Source organism: Anopheles stephensi, chromosome 2 (genome assembly GCF_013141755.1).
Source record: "Anopheles stephensi strain Indian chromosome 2, UCI_ANSTEP_V1.0, whole genome shotgun sequence".
Lineage (NCBI taxonomy): Eukaryota > Metazoa > Arthropoda > Insecta > Diptera > Culicidae > Anopheles > Anopheles stephensi.
This window is the reverse complement of record NC_050202.1, coordinates 74,894,001-74,921,353: the sequence shown is the minus strand read 5'-3', so window position 1 is coordinate 74,921,353 and position 27,353 is coordinate 74,894,001. Positions and strand designations below refer to the sequence as shown.

The 27,353-nt window shown below is 47.2% G+C and overlaps 1 protein-coding gene across 6 annotated transcripts in view; it reads left to right on the top strand.

Moving 5' to 3' along the window:
* Window positions 1-27,353, top strand: part of LOC118506246 (probable nuclear hormone receptor HR38) — a 67,885-nt gene that overhangs the window by 3,522 nt on the left and 37,010 nt on the right. Inside the window, exons 1-5 of one of the 6 annotated variants that reach the window (XM_036043121.1) lie at window positions 2,383-2,800; window positions 3,029-3,090; window positions 3,482-4,079; window positions 4,155-4,577; window positions 11,677-11,793. In XM_036043121.1, coding sequence (XP_035899014.1) covers window positions 3,587-4,079; window positions 4,155-4,577; window positions 11,677-11,793 — 1,033 coding nt within the window. In that variant the 5' untranslated portion in view covers window positions 2,383-2,800; window positions 3,029-3,090; window positions 3,482-3,586. Of the gene's footprint in view, window positions 1-35; window positions 147-2,382; window positions 2,801-3,028; window positions 4,080-4,154; window positions 4,578-11,676; window positions 11,794-27,353 lie in introns of those variants that run through there. The other 5 variants (XM_036043119.1, XM_036043118.1, XM_036043117.1 and 2 more) reach the window with 5 other exon arrangements.

Sequence of the window (27,353 nt, the reverse complement as noted above, 5' to 3'; positions counted from 1 at the left end):
CAGTTTTACTACGCAAGTTTCACGTGCAACGGGACGGGTTGAACGATAGTGTTTGTGCGGTGTAAACAGACCGGAGCTTGGGAGTGAAAGTGCGCGGCACGTGGTACGGTTGGATTGTATATTCTGGAGCGGGAAGGTTGAATTCGGTATGTAGTTGAATTCAATTGATAAATCGGTAATAAATTTATTATTTTTTAATTTAAATAACAATAAAAAATTGGCATTTTTTGTTTTAATTAATTTGAATATGATTTAAAACAGTCAGCAGTATCATTCTTTTGATTATTTCATTATTATTTAATTTAATTAATATTTATTAATTAATATTTATTTATTTTTATTTTTAGAATTACGGCTTGACGCCGTATTGTCCTATTTAAATAGTATTTGAGAGAATTTTCAAACCCTGTGTACTAGGTTTTATTATATTACTACATTTTCTTATATATAAAATCCTTCAAATAAAATAATTCTAGCACTCCCCCGTACCGCAACAATCGGCATAAAAGCAGTCAAAAATTTCCACTACCAAGCCTACACACGCTTCCATTCGTTTCATTCATAAATTCAGTCGAAATTCGTTGGAACTGCATTTCGTCGTCGAGCATGCTTTACGGGCAACCAGGCGCCTCCAGGTAACAGCCCGTTACACAGAAGCCTCACGACCGGTGTGTGCGTGTGTGTGTGTGTGTGGCGGTGTTTTGCAAAACGTTACACCGGTCTAGAAATTTCGAGCCTACTCTAAAGTCAACATCGTACCGGCACAAGTCGGCCCCCACCATCAGCTGCCACTGTTACCAACGGTAACGCCGCCGTAACGCCCACGTAACGGCAGGCGGTTCATCATCGAATGTCCTCGAAGCAGCTCTGTGCGAGAGATGTGGCTGGGTTGGGCCACAGGAAAAAAAGAAGAAAAAGCAAAATCTTGTTAATCATTCTCGATCGGCTTTTAATATGCAATTGCTCAATTGCTTTTGTTCCATTATTTTTTTTTTTTTTTGTTTCATTCCATTCCATGTTTGCATCGAACTCGTACTAGCAAAAACATCACGTTGTCTTGCTTCCGCCTGTTCTTAGTAGCGGTGAGTAGCGTCTTGAGCTACCCGGAGCACCTGTTGCTCACTTTCTCCATCCGTACGCTCACTGCATCATCATCAGCGTCGTCGTCGTTACTCTCACCGCCATAAAGCGTCTAATGCTCAGCATACGGGTGGGCCACCCACCGGCCCACACTCATGTGGATGTACGTTCAGCCGGCCCATTTCTGGCGGTACGGTTGGCTCTTATCGGTGCTCTTCTCTATTTGCTACTTATCGCTTACCATTGGCTGTTCGCTCTCGTTCCTGCGCTCCATGCCATCACATGGCGGCGGCGGTCCTCGGAAGCATGCCGTCCAAAACGGTTGCGCATCGATAATACACACGATCTGCCACGATAGCGTTCGCCGCATTTGGGCCGCATGAATGGAGAATAGTTCGAACTTCATTCATTAATCGTTCGATTGCGCTCCCGCCGGCAGGACGTTTGTGTTCGATAAACATACGTGTGGGTGAGTGTGTGTGAGAGGGAAGTGGAGTGCAATCGTTGTCTAGGCTAGTGTATGTGGTGTGCAAAGAATGACAGTTGGCTTTATGAAGTAGCGTAGTGAAATCAGTGAAGTAATTGAAGTAAGTGTGTTAGGAAGGTCTTCAACGCATTCGCAGCAACCCCACCGAAGACTTATCGGAAAGGAAATCCTCCAATGTGACGTAGTGACTGTTCCAGTAACATTCTTGCCTCATGTGAAGTCAGCCAGTTCGCAAGATCAGTACGGCAACACTCACACAGACCGGGCAGTTTGAACTTGAATTCCATCGCCGGGAGTGTGGTTTAGCCAAGTGATGTTATTTGGTGACGAAATTAACACACAAACACCACGTTTCCAACAAACACAGGCGAAGCTCAAGACGTTCTCGGCAAGACGTCACCATCGTACAAGTGTTTAGCCAGCTGTGTTAGTGAGCGACCGTTTGAAGATCACTGTCGTGGCGAGATGTTGTGAGTAAATTTTGCAAAGTTATGACCGCCTCACACGATCTTCCCAAGAGCACAGATACGTGATCCATTTTCTTGCCTTCTTTACGTATTCTTACACAAAAAAAAACCCCATACCTTCACCCGTCCGTTGGCTGTCGTTTGACATTTTAAGTTTGGCAGCTTGTCTGCTCTTGTTGTAGCATGTGTGTGTGTGTGTGCTCTGATGATCCACCCGCACCCGCACAAGAAAACACGGATACTAAGTCGGATACTAGAACCGACCCACCCACATCCACGCCAGTGACATGCCACCCAGAGTGCCCTGAGTTTCCCTCCTAACCATAGAGCGGGGGCAAAGAAAATTCGTCACCGCCCGTGCTGTCTCGTACTTTGCACGGTGTGCGATGTGTTTTTCTTCCCTTTCCGTGCCTGCCTACGTGAGTACCGTGGATCGCATTTCCTGTCCAACAATCTGCGGCGTGACGAGATGCGCACACGGTGCGCAGCTGCTTTCGCGTTTCGCGGGCAACGTGTCCGGGAAGTTCGTTTACACACTTTCATTCGACGGTCTCGACCGATCGGCGGTTCAGTTTGCGAAACGATCCGATTTGAAACACCTGAGTCCGGCCGGTCGTCTGCCAGGTCGCGGTACGGGCACGCGTTTATTAGCTGCGTGCGATTGGTGTGAACACCTTTACGAGTGCAGACGCGAATTTTATCACGAAAATCAGCGAAAACGACACGACCAAAAGTATTGCAATTTTGGAGAGTAGCCGGTGGCGAGGTACTTTGTGCGATAAGGTTAATAAGTTTATTTAGAACAGTGTGTTTGGAATATCCTCTTAAACTGTTAAAAATGCTTGCGATGAAAGTGAGTGCAAAAATTCTTCTGCCGGCGGCAAATTAAGTCTGCAAAATTGAACTCAAACAGCATAAATTTAACGATTAAAATTAAGCCCTTCTACCGTTAGAAAATATATTAAACTTTTTTTTATTAATTATTTCATTACAGGCTCGTTTTGTGTGACGAATGTGCAAAGTGCTTTCATATCAACAGTGTAACAGTGTTCTGCTGTAAGGCTACCTCATGAAAATTGTATCAATGTAACGATCATACACCATTCGCAGTGCTATAATGTTCCTCTTGTTGTCGATTATCATAGTTCGAATTAAACAAATTTTGCCAATTGTATAAGTGTTTGCAAATAGTGAGTGATTTCAGTGAAGTGAGTGTGTAGTGTGTCGGTGTGTCACGCAACGAAGAAACATCAATTCAATCCTCTTGCTTGCTCGTTTAGTGAAGATGATGATTGTCTGTTAACAAAAAAAAAAAAAACCCGCGTCAAACCGTTCCACAAGTGCATTCAGCCAGTATGATCCGTGTAGCTCGCTCGTGCCCGCTCGTTTAATCAATCGTTCGCGCTAATGGAGTGTTTATCATTTCTTACCGTTTGTTCTTGTTTAGTTTCGTTCTGTTCGTCTTCTTCCTCCACCGTCCGGTTTGTGTTGTTGTGCCTGTGTTCGTTTGCCTTCGTGTGCCGTGCGTGTCCGTGCGTCGACGGCAGAGAAAATGTTAGCTATGCGTCGCGAAAGTGAACCCATCTACGGTAGTGTAAGTGCAACGTCCAACCTCAATCTGCTGCATCATCACGCGCATCACCATCACCATAGTCACCACCACCACCATCAGCAGGTGGTACACGCTTCGTCCGGACATTCACATCCTTCGAACGGTACCGGAGCAGTGACGGACCCATCGCCAACTGTACGCCCGTCCGAGAACCGAACATTGGGCGACTCGGCTACCGTAGCCGGGTCGGATCATACGGTTGACCAGGGCGGTGTGTACCAGGCACATCAGCATCTCGCTCAGCAACAGCAGCCGGCCCAGGATCATCAGCAGCCGGCACTGCATCACCATCATCACCATAGTCACCGGACGTCGTTGTCACCGGTAACGTCGGCCAGCTACGGGCACGCAGGATTCGCCAGTCTCTGCAACGGCTCGTCGTCGTCGTCGTCCGGCGGCCTGTATCCGGGGTTCAATAGCTTCGGACTGAACGGTACGATGCTGCCTGCCAAGGTAACGACGACCCGACCGATTGTCTTACCGTCTTCCCCTTTTTTCTTGCCCGCAGCCTCCAACGGTAGCTCCGGGTTAGCCGGCGCTGGACGATCCACACACCCGGCGGCATCCAGTCTCGACGAGTACGTCGACATACTGCAGGTCCAGCAATTGCTGCTGGAGAATTCTTCATCCGCAGCCGCATCGGCCAGCAGCTCGACGGTGGCGAGCATAACAACAGCATCCTGTACCTCCACCACCGCCACCACCTCCACCACCTCCTCTTCCACCCTTCCCACCAGTTCCTCGTTGTCCCACCACCCATCCACCGTCTCCACGGCATCCTTCTTCTCACCAACGTCCGCTCCATCGACCAGCTCCTCGGCAGCGTTCAATGCTAAAAACCGTCCAAAAGTTAACCTCCAGAAAGCGGCCGAGTTTTCAGCGGCGGCAGCAGCGGCGGCAGCGGCAGCGGCAGCAGCAAACCAGCTTCAAGGTAAGCGTTTACCGTCCATTTGCTCTGAATCATTGCGTGCCCGGGGAACAAACGGTTCGTCGGGTGACGAAAAAAATACATGCCAACTTTACATGCCATGCATCACTACACACTGAGACGAAAGTACACCCCGGTTCTCCAGCACTGCTCCAGCAAACCGCAGAAGATCGTTCGGGTATTCGGGAGTTCCCTTCCTCTCTGTGGCGTTCCTCAAATGCTGTTTTGCCTGCACGCAAGCAAACACAACTCCAGCCCATGGCAATGTTGGAGCAGTCCCCAACACTCGCTCGGCCCATCGTGCCGTCAATTTGTGCTAAATTTATTAATAAAACTAGACACTTTTATCATTAAGTCCATTAGCGTTATCGTTTAATTAAAGCTGTCGTCTTGGTCACTCCGGGCAGCGGCCAAAGTTTTCAGCTGTTTGCTTGCGCCTTTCCGTCGCTAGCCGTTTGCTCTGGTGGTTGATTTTTTCATGTTCGCTTTGCTTTATCGGACGCGTCACATGGCGAGCAATTTTTCGCCGATTTGTTACACGCAGGATTACGGCAGGAACCTGAAACTGGGTCGCTGTACGGGGTGACGATGCTGGCGACATTTCCAACACGGGGCTTGGGGGAAAAATTGTCGCCCGGCGTTTGCAACATAAATGCAGCGAACCGGCAAACGTTGGGTAACAGCTGCCAAAGGGGGTTTTTCATCACCGAAATTAAATTTATTGAGAAAAAGTCCTGAGCGCGGTCTAATTGTATTGCACTCGAAGAGGTTGCATGATCGTGAGGGACTTTATATCTCTAAAAGGGCGCGATCAGGGAAACAGTGTAGCTTAAAGTGATACAAAGTGATTTGCTTTTGGCTTCCTAGCGATCAATAGGAATACGTGCTAGCGTGTTCTCTTTTCTTCGCCAACACTCCACTACAGCGCCCGAGAAGCCTCACGCTTGATCGATCTATTCCATTTGGAAGTTTGCCATTCGCGCGATTAGCCGCCACGGATGTCTCCGCTGTCCGGTACCTCAAACTTTGCCTGGTTTTCGCAAGATCACTTGCACCGGAGCCATTATCTAGCCAAACCGAACCGTTCTTCCCGATAGGCTGGTGGCACCCATGGATCGAGTGCACGCGGCCGGCTCGATCGGCCGGACAACACTAGGTTGAAGAAATGCATTATCTCTGCCCACGACTTTGTCTTTATAATTTAATGTAATTTCAATGTTTTTCGACTTCGGTGCACCTTCTTCGCGCCGGACGGCGAATATTTGTCCTGGCTGTCAGGTCGCCCGCCCCAAGTTCCTGCTTTCCGTGCCAGAGTGCGCCTTTCCTGAGTGCTGACCACCGCAGACACAGGCGAGCGAACGTGCGCGCGCGCGCCAGACACTCGTCACCTGTTGAATGCGTTGGCATCCTTGGCGCTGATTGCATGTCGCGTCGAATGTTTTATTTCTTCGCTGCACCAAGCACGTGTATGTGTGTGCCTGTGTTTGTTATTTCAGTGTGTTTTTTTTCGTTATTTGCTTAATATACGCTCCCTTGTTGCCTAACTGCTGGATATTCAGATTTCTTTTGCTTTTGCAAGAGCCTACAGTTACTCTCGCGTCGCCTCTTACCGGTGGCAGTGCAGTCGTCAGGGCAGTGCACGGAAAGCCACCAACATTCGAGTGGTGTTCGATTTTTATTATTTATTAGCAATCTGCAGACAGCCGTGCGAGTCGTTTGGCACGGGACACCTCCAAATCGAAGCCTTCCAGGGCCGGTTCAAGCCTACACAAGGGAAGCACGCACACACACACACACGAATATATGATCACACAAGATGATGCTGGTGCGAATTTTCCGACCCCGGTTGGTAAGCCTCTATAGGGTCCAGTCGATATCGGAGGGAATTGCTCATAGATGGCGTTTGATTTATTGCCCCCGGAGCAGTCAGCCAGCCAGCCAGCCAGTCGTCCAACCTTGCCACACGCGTGTAGGATCACTGTCCGATAACTGGAATGGTTTGGCTGTCGTTGCAGATGGTCCTTTTTTCAATAACAGTTTGTTTAAGTTACACAAACACATATAAGGTTGATAATTATTAAGATTTGTCACTGTAGAAATTGTGCTTTCGATGATTTTGTGGTTCATTAGCAGCTTAAACCGGCAATTTTCAACGAATATTACTAGATGGGTCACTTTCTACCCCAGTTGCATCGAAAGTGCATCTCACGATGCCATGCATGTCACAAGCGTTACTGATGCGCTTCCTTCGCTTCAATGAATACGATGGTCTGCAGCTATAAATTATATTCGGTACGAAAATCACGCTCTGAAAATAAACATCCTCTGAGCTATTTAAATCTATACTCTTAAATAAATCTTAAACAAAAAATTAGCTACAACTCAAAACAGAGATGAAAATTATGAAATCAAATGGGACAAATCCACTGCAGCTTGGAGGATATTGGCATCCGGATTGCTCTTCGTTAGCAATTCAATTGAACGCTGAAAGTGTGTTAATGTGTTTGCAAAGTAGTTAAGACGCTTGAATTAAAGACCATTGAACTTAATCTGTTTGGTTATTGCTTTATTCCGGGTAGCCTTATTGCGACCCAACATTTCGGCAGTCATTTATCTTCATGCATATTAGTCCTGGCTTTTTGTATTTATCGATCCATCTCGTAACTCAGTAGCATTGTGTCTTTTTTTTAATACAAATCGATCAAAACAAAAACTTTCAAGCATTCGAGGTGAAGTGCACAACCCTCTCTTCTTTTGGAGATTCGAGTAGCAATGATTGAAGATGGTGCTTTCTCAAACATTCATTTTTTAAATGGATTTTGAATGGCATGAAAGAATCGTAATGCAGTCTGCACCGTGTGGAATCCAAAACACGATCGTTTGATTAAACTTTGAGGAACCTGCCATTAATCACGGAATATCCGTTCCTTACGATCAGTTTGGATTCGATGAAGAATGAATTTCATTTTTAATTGAATCCATTGTGCTGAGTGTAATAGTGTGAGTGTGTTTAATACTGGACAGGGCTCTTTCAAGGCTTTCTTCGAAGCTTATTCTACGATAGAGGAACCTACGAAATGTGTTGCTTTCTTCGAGTTAACGACGATTATTGATTTAACAATACCTTAAGCGAGCGATGCTGTTCAAAAATGACAAATACTGTGTACCTTTATTTTGATCGTTTAAAACCAATCACCCCAAACCAATCGAGATGGAGAATAGAGGCAAGCCATTAAACAGAAGCGAAGCTGCAACGAAAACAGAAGCAAAAGCAAGCGCACACAACAAAAAAAGATCCTCCTGCCTTTGCATGTCTACCGTTTTCCCCAGCATTATTCCGAATGCATGTGCCGGGGGTTTGCGTTTTTTTCTGTCCGTCCGTCCGCGGGCTGACTTAAACGGAAATTCCTGGACAAGAAGCTGGCGAATGGCTGGCTTCCAGACCACGGGTTGATTTTAAATTATTGGAGACAACGCACGACAACGACGCATTGACTCGTGCGACGACAAGAAAAGTGACAAATAAATGTTAATAAATTTTAAAACACAAATAACGTGGCGTGCCGCTGGCATGTGCCGAACTGTTCCGCATGCCAACCCGCTTCTGCTTGCTGCTCGATTTGAGTGGATCAAGGCGGGGATCAGAGATTTCCGGAGCCGGGACATTGCTCCATCCCATCCCCACAGTGCTCGTAAGATCCTGATCGATCCTTGTGCGCTGTGTGTGTGTGTGTGTGTTGCTCGTACCGTGAAGATGAAGCAACAGTCGGATTGGTCAACGTGCTTCCTTTTTTTTTTTGTTGGACAAACGAGAAGCAGGGGAACGAGGCGAGGGAAATGCGTGGAGGATTTTGCTCCGATTTTGATTGCCTGTCGTCTGGCGTTTGCGACTGCAACGGTTGGCCCGATGGGTTTCGCCATCATTACAACTGCACCACTTAATGCGCGTCGCCGAGGTTCGCGCTGACGTGCTGGTGCAGTGTTCGCGACGCAACTCGTCTCGGAACTTTGTTTTTTTTTCTGTGTGTGTGTGTTGCGCCACGCAACCAACCAACCAACTTGATGCGCGACACAAACGCGATAATGGTGTACAGTCCAGCTCGGGCCGGTAGGTGCGATTTCTGCGCCGGGACATAAGTAAATGAAAATTTGAAACGAAATTCGATCAGCACTTGGAGAGCACGATGTTACGTTACGTAGAGGCTGGTTGGGTTGGTGCCTCAAATCAGACACCGTTCGTGGGCTTCTCGTCGCCATCGGGATCGGCGACAAGTGTGTGGTCAATCTGTTATCCCCTGTGTCGTGTCGATTCACGGTGCAAGGTGTCAACCTTCTTGCACTTGCCGATGGACGGCGGCAACGAGCCGGGCTGGTTGGCTGGCTGACGTGGATGATGATGTCGCAGGTACCTCGTTGATCGTCGAAACCGAAACGGGCCCGTCGTCGAAAACTTCGCTTCGCTGATAGTGGAAATGGGATTTCCATCATATCGCGGATGCATTGACCGGCCGAAAGGGAGTCACAAACATTCGACCAGCGAATCAAAGGCCGTCTCCCTTTTTAAGAAACCCGGGCGAGGAATCACAAGCATCGAAGACAGCCGGGGAAGAAAGGCATCAACACACAAGCACCATTAAGCTGACGGCAATCAGCACGATGGCACTAATAAATTAATACAGCGAACAAGTGTATTAATTAGGATAATCACCGACCGTGCGGAAAGCCCGCGGCCGATTGCTTAAGTGTGTTTTAATTTATTTATTGCGAATTATCGGTGCGCGGAGGGTTGACCTTGCCGCCTCGTAGCGTGAATGCACGCGTCACGATGGCGCGCGCGCGCGCTTGCGCAACCCGCCGAAATGAGGGAGAAGTTTGGAGCAAGCAGTTGTTGCGCGGGATTCGTTCGTTAAAAAGGGGGTAATTTAGATGCTTTTAAGGGTTATCGGAGTCCTTCCACTGGTGACTACTTTTGTTTTTTTTAATGAAGTGTGCTTAAAGCTGTGAAGTATCTACAAGGACCAAGGACATACTCGAAACACTTGCTCAAAGATGCATCATTGAGTGTGTCTTTTGTTTAATCCAGAGAATCCTTTTAGTTGGTCCATAAGAGTAGCAATCGTAATATGAACTTCTAGATCTGACATAGTAGCATTAAATATTCAAAGGGTGTCGTAAATCTTCACAAATCTTAATGAAAACCTATTTTTCTTCTTCTAACGTGGCTCTACAACCTTGAAAAATATTGGTGACTTGACATGACTTGATTTTATCAGCAGCTGGTTAGTCCTGTGTACGGGAAGGCGGCCCAGATGGCTTATTCTGAAGAAGTTTTATTTCTAGATAGCACATCGAATCAGTAATCTCCAGAACAAAACCAAATGTTAGGTCTAATCCAACGGCAAACAAGATAATTTCAAGACTCTTTCACGGTAAACGTTCTTTATTGCTCCAAGATTCAATCTGTCCTATCTGAGCATATAAGTACAGTCTACAGTCACTCGGCTTGCGATTACTCCTCGATATAAGATTACTTTCTTGGAAGGATGGAGACACTCGTCCAACGTTTGAAGCCAGGTGTCTCTCTTATCAGGTCTTCAATCTTTGTCGTAAATCTTTGGTGTAAAAGACTCGGGACTCAAGGCTCTCGGCTTTCAGTAACCGACCTTCTTAAGAACTCCATTGAGGCTACTATTATACTAAATTCTCTAAAAATTTGTGTGTCCCAAGAGGGCCCTCAAACCATCCTTTAATAGATCATTTTCATTATGATGCTTGTGTATGGTGTTAGTGATTTCTCCCAACTACTCAAATTTTAATAAGACAAATTTTTTCTTTAGTAAGCATCTTCGTACCTAATTTTAAGAAATTTATGTATCCGGATGTCTGATGAATAACCTGAAATAAATTCTACAACCCTAAACTACATCCTTTACAAGATATCAAACGTGTTTGTAGGACTTCTGGAAAACAGACTCCCGTTCCAAGCGCTTACGCGGGTATAAGAATCAAACCACTTAACCGAGCATTCATTCGACGCCATCGAGCTGGACAAACAATATAAATCCATCATCAGCCGGCTAGCATTAGAACGTTCCCATACGAAGCAAACAGGCTGAAAATAGCACGCAGAAACAGAATTAGTGTACCGCATTATTAGCGCGAACCACTGCCCAAAAGCGGAACTCCATCCAAATCGAGCCACAAAACGGCCCTGTCCTGCCATCCGAAACAGCTACAAAAGAAGAAGAATTTCACAAGGAAAGCAATGGTGGTACTACGGTTTCGAAATAAAGCATCAAAAAACGCTGGCCAGATTGGAAACTGAACTGAAAACATCAGCAGCTCGGAAAACCCACGCCCGGACGGGATAGGACCCGCTGTTTTAGGAAAGACGAGTATTACCTTGAAATTTACTCCTTGTTTTGTGGCGCTGCCCGGCCCGGGGAACCGTGTTCCCTCGATTCGATTGTTGCTAAAGTTGTCTTGGCCATCAGTGCCGAATTTGGGATCTTGCTTGCTTGCACAAGGGTAGCCGACGCCAATGGACGCTTAATACCCGGACACAGGCCTTAATGATTGTGAAATGGTTAAGGAAAACTATTCAAAACCAGATTTTGGCTGAGAATTCTGTTCTTCTGCGGCGGGTTAGTAACCTTGGATGTAACAGAAGACGAACAAAAAACACGCCTCACAGTTGATTGAGTTTTCTTCGCACACACACACACAACCTGGACGAGAGTTGAACGTACCTTGGAGCTCCAAACCAGTCTCCACTCGAATGTGTTGCCTCTTCACAGGGGTGAATAAGAGTGTAAACCTTCTTTTTTATTTGGGAGAAAACAGAAACACAAAATGGGAGAATTTAACGAAGGACGCCATTTTGATTTCTTGCTGCTGCCACATGCCCTTTAGAAATGACAAGCACTTCGATCGACATTCACACACCACCAACAGTCATATCACAAAACCGACCAACATATGTTGGTCTGAGCATCCTATCCGCCAACGTTTCCACAGATCCCATCCTTCCCCATACCCCCATCAACCCATCGTTCGTTGCTTACCCTCACACTTGCTCACTCTTTCTCTCTTTACTTCACAGGCGAATCGCCCTCTAAAAGACTGCTCTTTGATTACCCGAGCCCATATTTGTATGGTAATTATCATCCGTCGCCGAGTGACGATCTGGTCGCTTTATGGTTTGGAAGTAACGGAACAGGTTAGTGCGAATCCATTACGCTGGTGGGTGCCATTTTGTTGGAATGGCTGGCCTGCATAATAACAGAGCTCGCTTCGTTACTCTGCCACGCACAATTGTTGACGCTAGGCTTTGAATTTTTGCTGAGGAATGAAATTTGTGTGTATGTCTAGAGTGCTTTAGCCTGAACTCATCGCGGTGGAATCTTGGAAACGATTCATTTAACAAACTGCTCCAAAGTCAAGCATAATGCGCCTCCATTGAAGGGAAAGGTGGATTTTTCGCACTAAGGCTGTCTGGCTAAGGATGACTCGTTGCAGTAGACATATCATCATTAGATGAGTTGATAGCGTCATTGATTCGGTTTGGTTGATGCTCAAAACCCAATCAATACAGCGAACTTCACGTTGTCCAAATTCTTTAAAGCATCGTCTAGAATCTGGTCCAAAACGATGTGATTTCTTCGGAATTTCGAGATATCCATCCATCATTTTCTCGCCATTTTCTTGACTAATAGAATCCACTCGCTCAAAATAACACGTGAAGCAAAAGTATTTGCAATTTCTACTCAGCGTACACCGGACCATCGTCACCCGATCGTAAATATATCCCGACCACCGGTAGGACCGCCGTGACGAGGGTCATAAAAATTGTACACCTTTCCCCGGGGAATGATGAATTTTCATTTGATATGCTAATTAAACGCCATCGTCAAAACCCCGATACACCAGGCAGTGCGCACCAATTCGGCGGGACACCAGTAAGCTGAACCGGGAACGCCATCCGCCATCCGTGTTGACATACGTGGCGGTTTCGGTGTTCCCGCCGTTTCGCAAAACGATCGCACGTAAACATAGTGTAGCCATGAGTGCCTGCTCATAGTAACCTGCGCAAAAAGGGATGCACTCTTTCCCGCCGGAACCGTGGTCGGAACGACAACCATCGGACCATCGGACGTTCACGCCAAGAAGTGTTCTAATGTTCGGGCCGTGCAGGATCGCAGGCACGAAACCGGATGCCAAAACAATCCCAGTTCCAATTACCGGACGGCATGCATCTGCCTCGCTATATTTTACTCAAGCAACCCCATGCACTCGGTGCACTCGATGCACTAGCGGTTGGCGATGTCAGGACGCGGCACTAGAAACCCGCCCTGGAAACGGGAGATTTATGAATGGATAAATCTTGTGCCGCGACGTACGTTGTCGTCAACAAGGCGGCCAATGACGCGGGAAAAATCGGCAAACAATCCCGACACCGTACCCGACGTTGACGCTGTGTTTTGTTGTTGAAACCCGTGCTGCGTTACTTCCGGTCGTTCGTGAGGACGAGGTGCAGGCGTGGTAGCGCACCCCACAGTCGTTCCCGCTATAATGGCGCGTTATGTTACAGCTCGTTAGCATGAAGCGGCTCCCGGCTCCATCGCAACCTCTTGGGGGAACCTCCAAGTTTGCTTGATTGCTTCAAAAGCTAAGGACACATATACGCAAATAAACAGCCAGCCACACACACAGGTACTCGTGACAGGAAGCGGCGAATGGCGCGAAATGATAACACGAAAAGTCGTCGTCCCATAATGAGCTGGTGCCCTGCTGGATGATCCGTCCGTGGCTGGGTTTAGTGTTGCAAAATAGCCGTTGCCAGTTACGCCCCAAGCGCAAGCTTCTGCTGACAGTCGGTGCGTTGGCGTCAGGGCCATGGCGTTCGTGCCATGGCTACCGCTCGGTGGTTCTAATTTCGCGCCCAAACAGTAGCCACGCGCTCGGGGTTCGCATCCGAGCAGTGTATCGTCGTGGGTCTGTTTGGGTTTTTTTTTTTTTGGTGCGAGACGAGATGATCGAGTGTTATTTACGTTCTCTTGTTCCTGTCGGGAAGGAACGGATGCACCGTGAGCTGCAGCAGGACACACAGGAGAGAAACATTAAACCGCTTGTCGCTTGTGTCGCATCGGGGACGGGGAAGTTTCTTAAGATGTCTCACACCAAGGCTGAGAGTTCTGCGACGCGCATTGCGAGTGTTTGGGCGACTCCAGCCATCAACCAACGATGCAGACATCACGTTATACTATATCTGTTTTATAATTTGTTGAACAGCGAATCTACTCTCAAAGTTCCCACCGATGCAACACTGCAAACGGTACCCATGATTCATACGCAACTTAAAATTCAATAAAACAGCATCATTTCAGCTGAAAGCTGATGCCTGCTGAATGGATGAAATAATAAACCAATAGACCCGACTTTATTGCCCTAGCCGAGTGAGTGATAATGATCATGTCTTATTAAAAATTCCAAAGCCTTTCCCCGTTCGGTGGGGGCGCGAACCTCACGCAAACATGAATAATTCCTTCGCCCAAGTTTAGCACATCATCATCAGCATCATCATCTTCGTCGTCATCCTCGCGGGCTGAACCTGACCCGGTGTAAAACAATCAAAATGAGGCAAATTTGATGAAATCTTAGACGCATTGATTTATGCACATAAAACACACGCAGCATTGGGGTGTGGCCAGAGTTTTGGGGCGTTGAGCACATTTTCCCACAATTTTGGGTGTATCTAAATATTTTGTTGATTATTGAATTACTGAGTGCTGCTTATTACTGGTATCTGTTTGGGAATAAAATAATTGCTATAAAGTCTCAACGAATCTACCTTCTCTAAATACACTTCAACTCTCCATTTCTATCGATCGCTCGACCATTCGCAACACGGCCATCGGAATCGAGAAACTCATGCCAAACAGAGTGAGATGAATGAAGCGAGATCAGGCCGGTAAAGATTAGGCCCCAGGCTTCAGGAACGCAGCGATCAACGTATCGAGCGGATTATCTATTCCGATTCCGAGCCGACATCGAACAGATTTGAAGGCAAATGTCAACGGCCATAAATTAAAATGGGAATAAATTTTCTCCCCCAACCAGACGACCCGCCATCTCTCCCACCACCATCCACCATCCAGTTTTCCATTCGCGGTTCCATAGTTCAGCTGGAGCAGTTCCCATAGACCGATACAGCCAGAAAAAAGTGTGATCGTACGTGGTACGTGGTGTAACAAAAATGAGCATTTACGCTCGTTCCCAGCACAGGAAAGTGTCAGTTTCAGGTGATCTGTCTACTTTCGGGCAATCCGCACAAGATGAGCCTGCATTACGGGGATATGATTAACTTTTCGGTCGGCAAAAGTCGTCCAAAGTGAACAGCTGTAAGGCGGAACCGTACATCGCTGAGAAGAAAGCTGACTGTCCGATCTCGACGCAGTAAAGATGAGCCGTGACGCTACAACTCTTTGCTTCCCCTTTTGTTTTACTCCCTGCCTTAATAACGAACCGCGTGACGACTTTAGATTCTGTCGTTTCCTATAAGCTGGCACTGTGTACAGTGGATGGAATTTGCATTACATATTCAACCATGTGGTTCTTCCGGCTGGGGAAAAATCCTTCCCCAAAAAACATTGAATCCAAAATTTGAGCAGATCTAGCTGGGTGCGTGCGTGTGCACCGCGTACCTCCGTAGGTGCGTAGGTTAAGACCTCTATAAATGTGTCCAATGTTTCATCATTACAAGGATTTTTACAAACTCCGCGCATATAAGTCACAAATCCGACCAATTCCTCCTAAGTGGATCATATTATTCATCACACCCAAATATGGACGCGATCGCTGGCTTCAAAAGGGGTGGGGAGAGGACCGAGAGTTTTTATTTTCCACTCATCTCGCTTAACATGTCGTCGGGGCCAAACATTTATCAGTTCCGAACTTTTATTGCACCAGCATTAGGCCCGCGGGGCCGGCTAAAATCGCTCGTCGACATCGTCCGCCGGTCTAAAGGCAGCGTCAAAGCCTAAAGTGTCAAAAATTTATGCGCTCTACATTTTTATGAGAACTCGTAAAGGTGGTCAGCATCGCGTGTTAATAATCTAACACAAGAACGCAACAGAGCCCATTTAAGAAGCCTTTTATGCTGCTTGTAGAATATAGCTCAGCTGTTTTTTTTACATTAAACTAGTTCAATAGTTTAACAAAACATCTTCATACAACACAATCAACCTGTAGTATGATAAGTTGTTTTAAAAAGAGAAGCATTATAAACCTATCATGCGTCCATGTCGTTGCCGTTCATCGTTGGGCATAAATCCGACGGCCGACGGGTACGTCGCACAGCGCGCATCAACAGCCGACGGTGCCGTAAAACAGGAAACTACGTATTAATCGCATTATAAAACCGATAAAGTCTTCTAGATTATGCTAATGATACATTATGGTTTATGAGTGGCTGATTGGAAAAGCAAACAAAAACTCACCCCCCCGGAGAAGGAGAATTGTTTTTATAGATTAATTATCTTCCGTCTTCCTGGGACGTTCACAGTCGCAGCGAGTTGGGGTTTATGGTACCGAAAAAAGCAAATTGTCGTGCGAGTGCTTACGAAACGCCGGGTACTTTCAAATTGTGCCTATATGCCTACTTGCTGCGGTGGAGTGATGCCACGAGCCTTGACACTTGACTAATGAAGATGATGATCTCTGGCGAAGTGATGCTTCACAGTTCCTCCACCAATCGCAGCTAGCTAACGATAGCATGGCAAACCGACAAACTGTGCTGAAGAGGACTCATTTGAATGGAGTTTTGGTAAAAAAAATTGGAAGATTGCTTTACAACTCCCGGCGAGTGAGTCCAGGCGAGTGACATCATCCCGATGCGAATCCAGAGAAGAGTTTCGATTTTGGATGTTGTGTATAGAAAGCGAGCCTGATTTAAATATCGTTATTACTACATCCTTTGTTGGATGCTGTTGGAGGATTTCTACAACTATTCACATGCTCCACCACATAATTCATCCCATCATTTTATAAACCAAACTAGCAGCGTAATGGATGGCATAATAAAGTTTTCCAAAGGATTCAATGCTGCAGGAATCCATTTGGAGCCTACGCTCGATTAAAGGCAACGTTTTAATAAGCTTCCTCCATAAAACTGGGGTGCAATTAAATCACACCTTTTCGCTCGCGGCGCATGTCCTGTCGACCCGCGACGGGAAGAAACAAACTTGTACCGGCCGACTCGTGCGACCGAGTACGGCGGGAACAATTTATTTAAATACGCTGCAAATCTTACATTATATTGAGCGGTCGGGTCAGGCCCGGCTATCGGGCGAAACATTTTAATTTTGATTCAATTAATTTCAATATAAACAACGTACATACGACGACGACGCTCCCATCGACGACTTCGAGGGCGAGTGAGCGTAAGGTTATCTGGGTAAAGGATATTAATTTCCGATCGGTCTCGATCGGCCAACTGTTGGCGGTCTTGTACGTACACATGTTCTCTACTTTCTGCGCTTTCGTCTCGCTCACTCTACCGCGCGTACATCCTAATGGCCAACCGTTGCCACGCTCCGGGATGGGACCAGACTCAGATTGCAGTACAGTCTCAATCGTACCGGTGCCATGCGATCGTATGCAATCCGATATATACGTACGCTGGGGATTAACTTTAGTCGTATTACAAATCTCATTAAATTTGCACCGCTCCTTAAGCTGTTGCTGGCGTACTGGTAAGCTGAGGGAGTCGTGCGATGAATGCTAAAAGGGGAAAGTTGTGCATTTAATCGGTTGGAAGCGTGACCCATTTCAAATTGCTGCGAAGTGCAACATGAGCGGGAACACTTAGCAGAATGGCCAATCGAGCTTTCACCATTTTGATTTAGATTTTGAAACTCTTCAATATCTACAATATCTTCAAAATTCCCTATCAATTCTTCTGCTGAGCCACTTACCCAAAGTTACATAAGCGGTCAGCATTTGTAGCTCAACTAACAGTTTCAAATCAAAACGGCATCCGATTGATTCCGCTGGTGACCGGAAACGAGTGGGATTTGTCATTAAACGTCACTCGGTTTGAGGTTAGTAGCAGGGGCCTTTTTGCCGCACAAAACGTTCGGTACGAGCTAAAAGCTTCCGACCCGCAACCGAAACCACAGATGTGAACCGTTCCCTAGCACGTTCCGAGGCCGTTCCAACGGTGCGTAGGAAGGGACACCGATTGTTTAAAGGGACGCCGACCATTGTTGCGCCACGCGTCACAGCGCACATGGAGTTCGCATTGATCCCCATCGATCGCACTCACAGCCCGTGTTGATTTCTGCCATTTCTGCTGAGGTTCACCAGCAGCAGATCCCGGGACAAAAAGCAAATGGCCGCCCCACGAAAGGCACACGCGTCTGGACGACGCCACCGACTGGCTACATTCGAAAACACAACTCTGGTACAGTATCATCCGCCCGCGCAAAAACCTGGTGCGTGTCCGAAAGTGGTTCCGACCAAAAACAGCGCGAGCTCACCGGATCATCCGGACCATTTTCGGCAGAGGTTGAACTGCTTTTGCCTAAATTACGAAAAAAAAACACACACACATCACACGCATTATGGGCGTCCCGATCATGGGGACGGGGCCACAAAATGGCTTGCGTTTTGGTACGAAAGCTTCACAAACGTGTCACAACGTGTTCGCAGCAAAGGAGTTGGCGAGCAAATTGAAACCAAATACGCTACGCTTCAGCAAAACTGGCACGTGAAACCGAATTTCTTACTTTTGGGGGCATTTCGTTCTCCACTGGAATTTGACTCCAATATGGAGGATAATTACGTGCGGTTGAAGTATCTGTGGGTTTTATAGTCGAAGGTGGGTTTTTTTTAAGCATTTGAAGGTCTTTTGGTAAAGATGAATCTTTTCTGACCTTTGTTTTGCAATATGAAGTCCATGTACGAAAACATTTGAGGACATGAAGTACTCATAAGTGCCCTAAAATATTCTTCAAGCTAATCAGTCGCCTTCATGATCACCTTAAAAATAACCTTCAGTAAATTGAATTCTCCTTTCCAAAGTAAATAAACATGGCAGCGCTATAGTTTACTGGTGCAAAACACAATCCTGGTCGCTCTCTGCTCAATGCCTCGTTTAATCTTAAGAAGGAAGTGATCTTATAAGCTATATAAATTATCTTATCGAAATGAAATAGTCGTGCTAATTGTATATCTCGCTCTTATCAACATAATCGATCGCAATAGTGATTTAATCAATTATTTTAGCATATTCATTGCGTTAATGATTTGTGCTGCAAGTGCTCAATGCACCCCTTAAGAATAGTTGACTAACAGAACGCTTGTTACCGATACTACCCTATTCAGAGTAACCGACCCCGTCTCTGGAGCTCTTACTTCCTTCATTAAAGCGACATACGCTTAGGCGAAGATTTATTATTCCATTGCTCAATCCGACCCGGGGGGGGGGGTGCTGCTGCCTTGCACTGGCAATCGAACCAGTTCTTCGTGCTGCAAAACCGAGTGCAGCGTAATGCACGATTCTATTTGGCGAACCCCTATGTGTCGTTCCATCTAATTCGAGCTTAAGCTGTTCATTAATAAATTGCCACCCGAGTTTATTAAGGCCGCACGGCTCAGCTGCCAGGGAACAGTTTATGGTTAGGAAAGTTGTATTTGTGTGTGCGTGTAGGTAGCACTTCGATATCAAGGACATTCGCGCTGGAAGTAGGTTTCAAGAGTGGGAAAAAGGGTAAACACAGACACAGCGTTCATTGATCAGGTCCCATCCGTTGCCGGAGCGTCAGGTGGGTCCATCGTCCCAAAAACAAGCCCTTCCTAGCGCCGAGTGTATTTATCCAGTTACGCTCACCCGTAGGCGTCACCATTAAGGTCTGTGCAGCGATGGCAACCCTTTACGCATCGCCCACGCCAGTGTGGGCCAAGTGCCGGGCCACATTTTTATGAATGAAACCATCATACGCAACAACGCACGCTGCGTAAGCTTGCGTAACCACCAAACCCAAAGGGCCACGCGTAGCAGCAAGAGAGAGAGAGAGAGACCCCTTTGCTATCAGTCACCCATCAATCGGTGGACATCTCGGTGGCAGTCGACGTAGTCAATGAAATCGAACGCCACGAGCCTCGGAGCCTCATTTGCATCGGCATACACCTACCTGCCAGCAAGCGAAAGCGCCATTCCCGCGCGCTGACCCGTTCGCTTTATGAATGAAGCATCGTGCTCAAGGCTCAGTGTCAGTGGCCAAGGATTTGAAAGACAGCGCCCGCTGTCCAGCACCAGAAGTCGTTCCAAGCGTCAGCCGCTCGATCGTCAAAGCCACGATCAGGTATTCTGACGACGCAAGTGTACCAGCGCTCGGCCGAATCTGCATACGGGTGTGCAACCGTCGCCAAACAACCACGTTCACCTTCAGAATCGTGCAAGCAATGCGAGCCCCATCACCTCGCTTGAAGCAAGCAGGAAATTCAAGGCACCAGCGCAGCAGCAAACAGTGTTAGCTAACCGCCTGCCATCGAAAACAAACCCATGTTCTTGGTCGCCAAAACCCTTTTAACTGAACCTCTCCACCCACGGTGCCAACCGAGGCTAGGAAGGTCTCGCCGTAGCCCTTCAAACTAGACTAGCGTGTCACCTTTTAAAGCTTCGCGCCGAACGGTGGTCCTCAGACATTCGGAGCTAATTCGAAATGGAAAAACAGGACATCGGAGGTACGCAGCCGATTGCCAAGGTACCGTTGTATAATTTATTAAATCACCTTCCCCTTACCTTCCATGCGGCGGTGTGCATCGTTAGACCACCTACGTACCAACGCCGCACTCAATCGTCACGAAGCCCGATACCGTACGGCTCGTTGGATTTTCATTCATGAAAAATATTCATTCATCAGTATCAAATCTTCGATCGTGCGAGTAGGGCACGGAAATGAGATGCACGGTTTGGCGACAAATGGCTAGCCCTTGTACCGTATGGTGCGCGTTTGGTGCTGCACCGGCTTTTATTACCGACGGTCGTTACTGGTGAATGAAAATATTCAAATTCAACTTCCACCACGGTTTCACGTTACGTGCGTTTCTGTGGCTTTCACGGGCCGTTAAACGCCATAAGGGTGCTTAGCTGGGGCAAAGTATCGAGCCTATGAGGACAGCGCGAGCTGAAAGATGATCTGATAATGTTCTTATCAAATGATGGATTTTGGAGAATGGAGTAACAGTTAGTGAGCTACGCCATCATTAATCTTCTCAAACATTGTAGTAGAACGAAACAATGATACCTGAAGAGGTTTTTTAATCTATTAAGAAGAGACTAAACAAACTTCTTTAGTTCGTTGAATATCAAAATTAGCATCATTTGCTGTTCCTAATGTATTCCCGCGTGATTAGGCAAATCCTTACACAACACACCGAAGCTACCCAAATTAGCGTATTTATTCAAATTCTCCATCTCCAGGCAGCTCCAAACTCTAGGGAGCTAGAGTCGCAGCACACACACACACGATTAATCCACCATCTTATGCTTGCCCTAAATGGGCCGGTCGTTTGTCAAATCCACCCGCCATCCACCCATCGAAAGGCGAAACACCTCCGCAAAGTATCGATCACGATCATCGGTTTCCCATTTCGTACGGTGCGAACGCAGGGCGATGATGATGACGATTTCCTCACAACCTGATTTCACCGAGCACCGGAAATGGATGCCGTCATCTGGTGAGATCTAACGGAAGAGAAACACTGCGATAGATTCCAAACTGTCATCCAAGCTCGTTGCGAAATTAAGCATTAAAATTGATAGCGTTAACCTTGCATCGTGCTTCGCATTGTTCTACATTCTACAGAGCGAGAACGCGTTCGTCAAACGCTTCCAAATATCTGCTGCTTAATCATTGCACAAATATCTTAATCCTGAAATAGTAAATTCCTGTTCTGGCACGCACATTTTTGGGCTAATGTTTTAATTACTACCCACGGCCGGACGCAACAGTTTGCAAGGATTAAGGCAAACGGCCGAAGCTTTCAGCCAGAACCCCCTTTACACCGATATTGGTTTCCGACATCCATCCAAGCGCCATCCGCTGTGCTGCTCCCACGCACCACTTACGCCGGCCGCTCCTCACGGCTTCGGGTGGGGGGAGGGGGGGTGGACAAGAAGGTTTCAGGTCCAGGTCCAGCATCAGCCACGGTAGCAGTTAGTCCTCTCGAGCTTTGGCGGAACTCAGGAAGCCACTCACGCGGACTGGTACTGCACTGGTATTGGTGTCAGGTGCCGGGCTGATTCGGTGCGCCTGCGCCCAAACCGTTTGTGCCATGGGCTATGCTTGTGATTGTAACTTGACAACGCTGCGTGTAGGTGTACACGTGCCTAGTTGTTTGTGAGCTTGAGCGACCTGTTTACTACACCATTGACGACGACGCTGATGGATACTGGTAGGAGGGGGGGGGGGGAGATGGGGCAGCGGGAAGCTGGGGATACAAATGGAGGGTTCGGTTTCATTCACAAATTCATCAAACATCCTCTCCACCGGCACACCGACCGCTGGAACGGTTCGTGGCCTGTACACCACCTACACAAAACCGAGAAGAACCGAGCTCCGTGTCGAGTCCGGGAGCCGGGTGGTAGGGTGGTTCCGTTGGGCTTGTGAGAGGTCGGCGCGCCGAGATGAAGTTGTACTAATGTTAGTCTATTGGAGTGAGTTAGCTTAGCAGCTGGCACACCTAGCACGTTGGTGCGAGCGGGACCGTCGCACTATAGGTGTTTATGAATGAAACCCACACACTCGTGGATTTATCCGCGAAGGATGGATGGTGGCTTTCGCTGGAACGGTCCAGCATTCGTGCTGCTGGATGCTGTGACTGGCGAGCAGGGAGAAAGATGAGAAGGGAAGGAAAAAAAAAAAGAGCGAGCGCCTGAGCGTGGGTTGACCGGATCTAAGCTCGGCGCACACTAGGGACGCTAGACAACGGATGCAAGTAGCAGCATGGTTAGGAAGCAGGATCTATGAGGAAGTTTATTAAATTAACGAGAAACAATCTCGGTGGCGTCTCTACTTGCAGCGTTACGCGTGACTGTCGGGCCGTTTAAATGAACCTGGGTCGAACGAACACCCAGCTGGCGGGCGTAGGCAGGCGCACACAACGCCAACCATCGGCAACCACCGAATGACAGTTTTTGATTGTCCATTTGTCACTGCCACTTCCCCCCGGGGCTGTGTCAAGCTGCGAGTCACCTTGAAGATTCACCAACAAATTTTCCACCCAGCTCCAGCGCTGTGGTAGCTTTAACTCAGCTGTCAAACACCAACACAGCTTTAAGGTCAAACGGGCAGGGATGCTCGATCCAACCGAAACCTGCGAAATCCTGCGGTGGCAGCTTTGATGTACGCCGAGCGCTCACCACGATTCGATGGAAAAATCTTTGCCCCTGCCCACCGCTCACTAACGACAGCGCTGCGCTGTGCTGTCAGTTTAGGAAAATGATTTCGTGGAAAACTGTGCCATGGTGCTCGCCGTACTTTGACCTTTCTTGCTGCGAGAGTAAGGGCTGTCTGCAGAGAACCGGGAACTGGTGGTCGGAAGACACCATAAGATTGAGGATGATGTTTGGATTGAAATTTATCGCCATTTTCCGGATGTGTAGTGCGGTAGCACGGCAGGGATGCTGCACGGAAATTGCTCGCGGGTAGAGTTTACACTCCCTCTCAAGGGATTGCCAGCTGGCCCAAACCCAGCTGCCAGTTTTTTTCTTGGACACCAGCACAACTCCTACACGACTTTACTGCTCCCTGCTAAAAGAGTAATATACACCGCGCTGCAAGGAATTGTTATTCTCGTGCGTATTATCTTTTATAAAACCGAGCATTAGCTTCAATTTTTGGGTTTTTACGTGAACATATTTTCAAATTTACCGATTCCGTGAATCTATAACCACACCAATCACTCGGTTCAAAGTGAAAACTTTGCTGGGAAAAGTTTTTTACTCCCAGCGTGTTCTGTGCCACCTACAGCAACGTAAACGGCTGCTCCTTGCTGCTCCTCGCAGCTCCGTGGCCAATTTTAATTATCTCGAACGAGCCTACACATTATTGAAATTCATTCACAACTTTTTTTTGTGGTTCTCTCGGATCGCACACACACACACGGACCAAATCTAGTGGCAGAAACATTGCGCTTTGATGAGCCACTTTGAATTTCATGATGCAAGGCTTCCGTATCGAGCCGGGTATAATGGGGCTGTGTAGGACGATCAAATGAAGGTCTTCGTAAACCGCTCCGAAACAAGCCTCCGAAAGTAGGTGCAACGTGTGCGATTGGTGGGTTATAATATCATGGGATATGAACTTTTGAGCTGATGGGCGTTTCCCCCTGTACAAAGGCGCCATTTGATCAAACTCATATCCGGTAGAAAATTCGCAGAATTATCACAAGTTTTACCAGAGAACACATTTCACTAGCTGTCACATTTTCCTTATGTCAAACGGAAAGATTTTTTTCCTTATGTCAAACGGAAAGAACTTTTAACAGACAGAAATACAGCATCGGCACTGAAACGAATCAACCGATCGATGCTCACCAGTATATGGGCAAAACCTCACGAAGCAATTCATTACAAGCTGCTGCCTTAATGAGCATTAGCTAAGATTGAATTTTAAACAGAACGAGGTTTCATACTTATTTGCTCCGCTCGAGAGCAGCTATCCTTGACAGTCATCATACAAAAAACCTAGCTCAATAAAAAAAAGATCTTTAAACAACCTCTTCAACGCAGGGCTTTCTCACGCCACTTTTTATCTTAACTGCTCTGAATGAGTTTTTGTACGAAGCACAGCACAAAACGGTACACTTTCAAACACATACTGCAGTATGCTAACCAGCTACAAATTTACTAATAAAACGGCTACTAAACTGTGGGGCATGAAACGATCGTAAACTTTGCGTAAACTTTACCGAGACGCTCGTTTTTCGATGGGTCTTTGCCGATGGAATGCAATTATGATCGTTTTTTTTTACGATCTACCTGTACCTTGAGCAGTAATGAATCGTCGGTCACACTGGCGGAGTATTTACGATGCATCTTGCAAGGTGATACCATGGTGGAGGACTCTAGATGCAGCTGGTAGCATTAAGCTGAAAAGAAGCCACATAAACTCTTGGAAAAGGATTCTTTTTCTGTTGAAGATCGCTTACTCAAATAAAATATTTAATATTAAATTTAAATTGTAATATGATCTTGAGTTCACAGTTTTATTTTATCGACTTCTGCTTTCAATTTCATTCACAACGATGTTCTTATTGCTACTCGAAGCCTCCAAAGCATTCCCGGCTCTGGCGTCGCTTGCATCAGATGCTTCTTGAAGCCTCATATCACATGCCGAAGTGATACTTGACACTAATGGCAAGCCGGCTGGCAAGTCGATTGCACTCGCGTCTCGTGCAGTCTCGTCTAAGTGAGAACTAATTTTTGTAACAGATTTCAGCGCACACTTTCTCGCTTCAACACGCGCTCCACCAAGCGTTGGCTTTTCGTTCTTTATCATTTGGAGAGAAAAAAAAAAGCACCTGAACCTCTCGCATCACATTTTCAAACCAGTTCCAGTGTGTCATGCGCAGCGTCCGGTGCACTAATGCCCTCACATTATCTTAAGCGGCTGGCATCGCGAGCCGCAACGAGAGAAAGGACGTCTGCGCGCACATGTGCAAACACATTTGAATAATTAAAACACAACCCCCGTCACCGGCGGTTACCGGTTGCCTGGTGGCCCAAAGTATGGCCGAAGCAAGTGAATGGTCCAGAAGAAGCGACCTGCGGAGTCACAGTCAGCTAGATATGACAAATACCGTTGAGAAAAACGCCACCAGTGTGCCACTCCAAATGGTTTTTTTTTTTATCGCGGTAAGCACAGCTCCACGATCATTTTCGGGCCGTACGTATCAAACGGACTAAACAGACCGTTGGGTTGGCATTTTAATGCACACCGCTGCTTTCTCGCCCTTCCTTCGGGGAATTTTATCCCTCCCGTTCCCTAAATAAAACATTCCGGAGGGGGAAAAAATACCCCCATCGAGACCACTAGCGTGGCCAAACTTCTTAATTCCAATCCTTGCGTGTACACGCGCACCTGATAACAACGGCACGACTAATGGCGCGACAACCGATGGCACTCGTGTGACCGGGTTACGGATTGCCGTCGATCGATTTTTTATGCTATCGAGGCTCGAAAACGAACCGAAAAATGCTGTGCCCGTGAAACGAAAGCGAAAGCTTCGGCGCAGTAATTCCTCACGGCAGGATCGTCAGCGCTCGGCCTCTGTCGGTGCGGGCTGTATCGCTAAGGCTTAGGCAGTGATAGGAATGATAGGAAACGGTATAAATCGTTGAGCTTTTAAATCATTCCGGGGACTAATGTTCGCCACCGGTTGACATTTAGCTCGCACGATGAGCTAGGGTGGGAGAAATATAAATTGCCGGAAGCTGTCTGGATGAAGCGACAGCTCTATTAACTTAGGATAGTTAGTTGAAGGTCTGCTTTATATTTTCCAACAAAATAGGTTAATACTTGATCCAACACCTAATATAACAGTGATCACTCCTCAAAATAAGAAATCATACAAAAAACACATTCAATCAGTCTTCAGACAAGCAATGAAACCCCCCGTGTGACATATCTACGATCGTCCGGGCATGAATCCTGACGCCTGGCGACTGCCGGCGACCATAATACCTAGCCACCGATCCCGTAGCTGTCCGGTTCTAATCGTCCGTGCGGCTCCACTGCCATCGCTTATTTCGTTAGCTCAGGATCGTTTGATCTTCGAATGACAATTAATTATGATTAATGGAGTGGCTGGGTCCGGTGAACGGTTGGTTGTTGGGCTCAAGGTTCACTAGAGCGCACGATAGAATCAGGGCCCGTTACTCGCGCGGTCGCGTCTTGTACCTGATTTTTACTGAATCATTTCAACACCAATCAATCAGCTGGCGTATGCTCTCGTGGATGCGCCTGGGTGCCGGGCACATGGAGAACCGTCGATCATTCGTCTGACCTTCGACGCGTTTGGTACACTCCTCCACCGACCGCTCTTAATTAATGCACGAAGAAAGATCGCCCGTGCGGACGGAGTATTTTTTTTACGATCCAGCTGGAATGATGGCGTCAGAAAATAGTAGAAGGGAGAAGGAACTCCCGGCGTTACTTGGTTCGCTTCCGGCAGATCTCTTTTTTATATCCAATTTGAGACCGTGCTTCCTAGTGGCCCAGAATCACTACTACTAGCTGGCCCAAATTATGCACTACTAGGCGCCCTATTTCTTTTCCCTTGCAGCAGCTCGAGCGTGTTGTTCTAACTGCCGGCTGCATTAATTAGTCACCCGAATGAAGCTGGCACCGGAACGCAAACCGGTCGTGACATCCCAACAGCCAAAACAAAAACAGGGAAGATCCTCCGCACGAAAGCTATCATCAGAAAGACACACGCCCGCCAGCATGTGCCAATGTTGCCCAATGGAAATGGGGACAATATTTCGAAAGTACTTTAGACCGGGCCGTCGAAACACCCGCAGTCAACCGAGGGCTTATGATGGAGCGTGTACATGCGGCCGGCCCATAAACAGAAGTCCCCCACCCCCGTTGCAGTTGAGCGCATCCATAAATCACAAACCGGGGGATGGACGGTTTCTGTGTCGTTCGGCTATGGTTTTCCGGTGCAAAATCCCACCGCTGGTTACCTGAAATTTGCCGTAATGGGTTC